This window comes from Palaemon carinicauda, chromosome 15 (assembly GCF_036898095.1).
Source record: "Palaemon carinicauda isolate YSFRI2023 chromosome 15, ASM3689809v2, whole genome shotgun sequence".
In the NCBI taxonomy this organism is placed as follows: Eukaryota; Metazoa; Arthropoda; class Malacostraca; order Decapoda; family Palaemonidae; genus Palaemon; species Palaemon carinicauda.
Window position 1 is genome coordinate 9,871,814 of NC_090739.1, and position 7,093 is coordinate 9,878,906.

At 36.0% G+C, this 7,093-nt stretch overlaps 1 protein-coding gene across 1 annotated transcript in view; it reads left to right on the forward strand.

The window, feature by feature from the left end:
- The first annotated feature begins 493 nt into the window (after positions 1-493).
- Positions 494-7,093, forward strand: part of LOC137654829 (cell adhesion molecule 2-like) — a 76,042-nt gene continuing 69,442 nt past the window's right edge. Inside the window, exon 1 of the mRNA XM_068388785.1 lies at positions 494-521. Within this exon, the coding sequence (XP_068244886.1) occupies positions 494-521 (28 nt within the window). The remainder of the gene's footprint in view (positions 522-7,093) is intronic.

Consider the following 7,093-nt stretch of genomic DNA (forward strand, 5'->3'; position numbering starts at 1 on the left):
AGACTGGCCTAGGAAAGCTGAACCTAGTAGGAATAAATCTTATGCTAGCAATTGCACCTGGGCCAAGATTTAAAAAAGGATAGGCACAACATACTATTTGGATTGTCTGAATGTGTGCCAACTAGGGCTTGGATAGCATGAAAGATTGGTTGTGGTTGGTGATTTGAATGCGACAATAGATGATATAAACAATGGAAAGGTTCTTATAGAAATGTAATATAGAAATTCAAGGATTAGAATTAAGAATAATCGTTAGTATATACAATAAAAAAAAATGGAGATTCCAAGAGTATAGTTTAGATAGAGGGGTTTAGTGATGGTTGTAATTGTGGGAATACGAGTTGCCTAATGGTGTACCTGATATTTTGGCTGAATGCAGACTTAGAAGGTGTGAATATGCAAGAAGTGCAATAGAGTAAAGAAAATTGTGGCTTAGTAAAAAATATCACAATTTTTTAATATATTTTTCATTTGTTTATTAAATTATAACATAATGACTTTTCCTAAGTCTACACGAGAAGGTAAGACTAACCCATTCACATCATTACTAAGACTTCTCTGTGTTCCTGTAAACATTGGAAAGTATTCTTTTGAGAAAGTTTCTGAAAAATTATGTTTTCTTGTGAACACTAAAAGGTATTCGCTTAAAAAATAAAAAGTGTCTGAAAATGGAACTTATCAAAGGAAAAGTTTTTTTTTAGGATAAGCATCAAATATCACTTCGAATCTTTAGTTAACGGAAATACAATATAACTCAATGGCTGTACAGTGAATACTACCGTCAAACAAGGGGAACCGTATATATCACGAACTCATTCTTTATTTTGCAAACTTCACTTTGAATGAAGGAGATTAATGTACCCTCACGAGTTTGTGGGAGGGGAGGGGAAGGGAGAGAGATTTTCTGATGGGCTATACTGGCCATTTATACCCAATGCTACTCTCGCAACTTTAATTCACCTGACGGTTTTTCAAGATTTTTTCATAGATGCATAACGCTAACATTACTTCAGAGTCACTGTTCTCCAACTGGACTTGTGTCCTGCCCACAAGCCAATCGATTTCATTCAACCATCATAAAGGAATGAAATAGAAAGTCATAGACGCAAACAATATTTCACTTTATTCATTTTTTTCTGCATCCACCTGCACAAAAACTCTTTATCTCTTTAGCCCAACGTCATTGGTACATCTGCGGAGTAGAGGAAAGGGATTGGGGAATGAAGGGGAGCTGAGGGGATTGGAAGGGATGTGTTGGGGTTAGGAAAAGTCCACTCCCTCCCTAAATTCCAGGATATTCAGTGTGACATAGGGCTTTATCATACGGGTTTAGCTCTGGAACGCGAAACGAATTTAGATCTTTTAGACTTGCCGTATGCCATAATACCTCCTGCTCCCCCCCCCCCCCCCCACGGTCTGTCTTCTTTGTATTGCCCAGCTCATTGTCTATTCATTTTGACTGGCACAGCTTGATATGGATAGTTGGAACTCTAGCTTTTGTTGTGCTAACAATTAAGTTAAATGCACTTGCGTTGTTGCAAACAAATACGAACGGATTATGGCAGTCATTTGGCCATGATATATATATATATATATATATATATATATATATATATATATATATATATATATATATGTATGTATGTATATATATATATATATATATATATATATATATATATATATATATATATATATATATATATATATATATATATGGTAGTCCACATAAGGAAATTTGAAAGATGTTTATATGTGAAAATGCTCAATTGTTATATATATATATATATATATATATATATATATATATATATATATATATATATATATATATATATATATACGGTATATATATATAGATAAATAATTAGATAGATAATAGTTATTTGAGGCTGATGGAAATCACTCATATTTCGTTTTTCAATTGATTAGAAAACAAAATATAAGCATCCCGCATTTTTTCAGAGGTATGCAGCCCCATACCTTGATTTAAAAAAGAAAAAAAAAAAGATGAAATACTATCCCATGGTATTTTAGTTACGTGTTGGGGAGGCGAGAAGAATTGCATAAGGATAATAAATGCGGTTTTGTTCGAAATAAGATAACTACGTTTTTTTGACTTTAGTGAAACATGTGACAGGATATCATGTCTAGCAATAGGAAGGACAAAGAGTGATTTTGAAAGCTATAGCTGAACTGTGCAGAGCCTGCTGGCTAGTACAGTGGTAAAGTGTTCGCCTAGCATTCGCATGGCAGCAGATCGATCCATGCTCCGGACCGTGAGTTTAAGCTTTTTACTATGGAAGCCACTGCTGTGGTAGGGCACCACAGTTGGGGGTTGGGTGTTGCTCGGCTGACGTTGTAGTGATTATCTATTCTGATGAAACTAGAACTGAAATCAAACACTTTTATTCTTTAATCTCTGGTCAGATAACAGAATTAAATGTTTTAGTACTAATACTGGCCATGGGAAACCGAACCTGGTATTAATAACTCTTGTGATGGCAACTGCACATGGGCCAAGATTTAAAAAGGATGGGCAAAACATTTTATTTGGATTGTCTGAATCTGTGCCAACCAGGGCTTGGAGAACATGAAAGATTGGTTGTGGTTGGTGATTTGAATGCAACAGTAGATGATATAAACAATGGAAAGGTTTTTATAGAAATATAATCTAGAAATTTAAGGTTTACGATTAAAAATAATCGCTAGTATACACGCTACTATAAAAGGGAGATTCCAAGAGTACAGTTTAGATAGAAGGGTTTGGTGATGGTTGTAATTGTGGGAATACGAGTTGCTAGTAGTGTACCTGATATTTTGGCTGAATACAGACTTAGAAGGGGTGAATATGCAAGTATTACGATAGTGATCAAAATAGGGGCTTAAAAAATCACCATTTATATTATATTTTTCAATGTTTGATTATAAGATATTGACTTTTCATAAGTCCACACGAGAAGATAAAACTAACCCAATCACATCATTACTAAAACTGCTCTGTGTTCTTGTGAACATTGAAAAGTAGTCTTTAAAGAAAGTTTCTGAGAAACTTCTCTTTTTTCTTGTGAACACTAAAAGGTATTCGTTTGAAAAAAAAAAAAAAATAGTGTCTGAAAATAGAACCTATCAAAGGAACAGCTTTTTTTTTTTTTTTTTTTTTTTCAGGATGAGCATCAAATTTCACTTCGAAACTTAAGTTAACGGAAATACAATATAACTCAGTAGCTGTACACTGAATACTACCGTCAAAGAAGGGGAAACGTATGTATTACGAATTCATTCTTTATTCTGCAAACTTCACTTTGAATGGAGGAGATTAATGTACCCTCACGTGATTGTGGGGAAGGGGGAGGGGAGAGAGATTTTCTGATGGGCTATACTGGCCATTTTTACCCAATGCTAGTCTCGCAACTTTAATTCACCTGACATTTTTCAAGATTTTTTCTCAGGTGCATAACGCTAACATTACTTCAGAGTCATTGCTCTCCAACTGGACTTGTGTCCTGCCCACAAGCCAATCGATTTCATTCAACCTTCATAAAAGAATGAAATAGAAAGTCGTAGACATAAACAATATTTCACTTTATTAATTTTTTTTCTGCATCCACCTGCACAAAAACTGTTATCCCTTTAGCCCAACGTCACTGGTACATCTGCGGAGTAGAGGAAAGGGATTGGGGAATGAAGGGGAGTTGAGGGGATTGGAAGGGATGTGTTGGGGTTAGGAAAAGTCCAGCCCCCCCCCCCACTAAATTCCAGGATATTCAGTGTGACAAGGCTTTATCATACGGGTTTTGCTCTGCAACGCAAAACGAATTTAGATCTTTTTGACTTGCCGTATGCCATAATACCTCCTGCTCCCCCCTACCCAGGTATGTCTTCTTTGTATTGCCCAACTCATTTTCTATTCATTTTGACTGGCATAGCTTGAAATGGATAGTTGGAACTCTAGCTTTTGCTGTGATAACAATTAAGTTGAATGCACTTGCGTTGTTGCAAACAAATATGACCATATTATGGCTGTCATGTGGCCATGATGATGATTTTATATATATATATATATATATATATATATATATATATATATATATATATATATATATATATATATATATATATATATATTCATATATATATATACATAAATATATATATATATATATATATATATATATATATATATATTTATGTATATATATATATATATATATATATATATATATATATATATATATATATATATACTGTACATATCATCATCATCAGCCGTATCAAGTCCACTGCAGGACAAAGGCTTCAGTCATGTTATTCCACAAACGTCTTGCTTGCAATCTCTATGGATCCATCCATTCTGTTATTCTTAACGTCCATATAATATTGTTCATTCATATATATATATATATATATATATATATATATATATATATATATATATATATGTATATATATATATATTATATATATATATATATATATATATATATATATATATATATATATATATATATATATATATATATATATATATATATCGATCACCACCTACAGAAACCGGCCGACGTAATATTGTATGAAGAAAAATTTACCAATGCAAATATTTTTACAACTGTTAAAAAACGTTTTTAAAAAAAATCGTCGAAAAAGAGGCGCTTAAAAAAAACCTAGACAAAGAATTTCCCTCCGCAACGATACCCTGAGAACAAAGCCGGGTAAACAAAAGACCACTGTGCCTTTAATACAGATTGAATTAGAAAGAATTTTAGGCGTCCCCGGATGATGGATAGTCAACGTGTTTATTTCCATCTGTTTTAAGTGCAGTCGTAATTTTATGGTTGGTGGGGGAGTAGGAGGTTGTGGGAGGGGAGATGGAGGGGGATGAATGGGGGAGGGGAAGGGGTTGATACTGTAGGATACCTTTGGAAAAGAGAAAAGAAGAAAAGGCGGAAAAGTGTAGGAGTGATATGATTAGTTAAGGGACGAGGGTGGGTGTGTTTGAGGTGGGTATGGTGTTACTGAGAAGGGTGAGAAGATATAAAAAAGGGAGGGGTTGGAGGGGTGGGTGGTGTTACGATGTAGGGGGATATATATAAAAGTGGGAAGGGGGAGGGTGTGTATGAATGTCTGGCGAGGGAAGGGTCATGTAGGGGGTTGGTATGTTGATAAAAAAAAGAAATTAATTAAAAAGAAATAAAAATGTAGAGGAATGGAGTGATGGTATGATAGATTAGTGGACTTACTACGAGGGAAGTTCAGGAAAGCTAGAGAACAGCCAGTAAAATGGGGAGGGGGTTAGATGTGATCTAGGAGGATTAATAATTTTCCTCCTAGGATGTGATTAGTTAAGAGGGGGACTAACTAGGGAAACTAGAGGAAAGACAAAGGAGTGTGGGAAGGCCAAAGACCTTGTGAGATTATTGACAGAGACCGTTTGATGATCATGACTTTGCCCTCTTGATTTTTCACATTTTCCATCTCTGTATTTTCTTTTCTATTTAATTATTAATTTATTCATATGTATCTAAGGTATCCTAAGGCCAACTGGAAGAGTCGAGGAAACTCAGTGATGAGGAGAGATTATTTTCTAAGAGCCTTTGGGAGATTTTAGGGTTTTCTCTCTGCATTTATATTTGCTTTCCTTTCCTCTTATTGTTTTGATTGCTTTCTAGACGTTTCTTGTATCTTTAGGGAGCTCAAATAAATTGGGGAAAGTAAATGAGTTTATGAATGGAGGAAGCGATTGTGAAGTATAAATTCAGATCTCTCTCTCTCTCTCTCTCTCTCTCTCTCTCTCTCTCTCTCTCTCGTTGGTGAAATGGTTTGTGTATTGCCATAATCAGCAAAGCTGCACTAGTCTGGGCCACCCATGCTAGGTTGGTTTATTGTGAGCGATCAGACGAAAATCTCCCACCATCACCAATTTGCAGTGGCTAGTGTGATGATGAAAATTGGCCCAACCCCAGACAAGATTTGACATGCCTGAGGCCTTTGTCCTGCTGTGGACTTGAAACAGCTGCATTTGTTGTTGTTGTGTTGAAATGTTCGTATGAAAATAAATGTTCGCGGTATGATAAATGATCAATGTATGTGTGTGCATGTATGTATGTATGTGTGTGCACATATATTTATATATGTATATATACAGTATGTATTGATAAATGTAAATACGATATTTTGAAATAATTCTATATTATGAAATGATTCCAGTCCAATGTTTTTCTAAAGAAAAACCTTCTCTAGTCATATTTTATCAATAATCTCCTTAGGCAACTCTTCTCCCAGTGACCATCTGATTCTGTGTTTGTTTTACCGAAAGCTCTATCATTCTTTGTTTGTGCACCTGAGGCTCTTTAGATCACGGTTTGTGCACTGTGAAACTTACCCGGAAAGTTCCCGGCTGTGCACGAGTTACCCGGAGTTTCAGCGAACAAAAATGTGAGCTACTAAAAATATTTATTCCTGAGGGTCTTATTTCGGTTCCTTTCTGAATGGGGATACCTTAACGCGGTAAGAAGGCTTGCGTATAGCCATGATCAGCAAAGCTGCACTAGCCAGGGACACCTATACTAGGTTGGTTTACTGTGAGCGATCAGACAAAAGTCTCCCGCCATCACCAATCCGCACTGGCCAGCGTGGAGATGAAAACTGTCTACAACAAAGATATGAACAAAGACACGTCTGAGACATTTTTCCTGCAGTGGACTAGAAACGGCAGCATTTGTTGTTGTTACTATTGTTGTGTTTTATGAAGAAAACAAACAAGAAGCAGAACGTTTTACATCATTAAACATCCCTGCCTGGCCATCTATTGGACTGGAGTTCGAATCCCATTCAGGCTCGATGGTTTCTAGTAGTTTGTGCAACCTCAACGTCCTTGTGAGCTAGGGGAGCCTATAGGTCTAGCTCCTGAGTCCTTAGCAGCCATTGCCTTGGCCCAACTTGTTCCTTGGGATTGAGCGCTGATCATATGTACAGTCCATATGGTCAGAGTCTAGGACATTGTCCTGTCCGTTGCCAGTCCATATGGTCAGAGTCTAGGACATTGTCCTGTCCGTTGCCAGTCCATATGGTCAGAGTCTAGGACGTTGTCCTG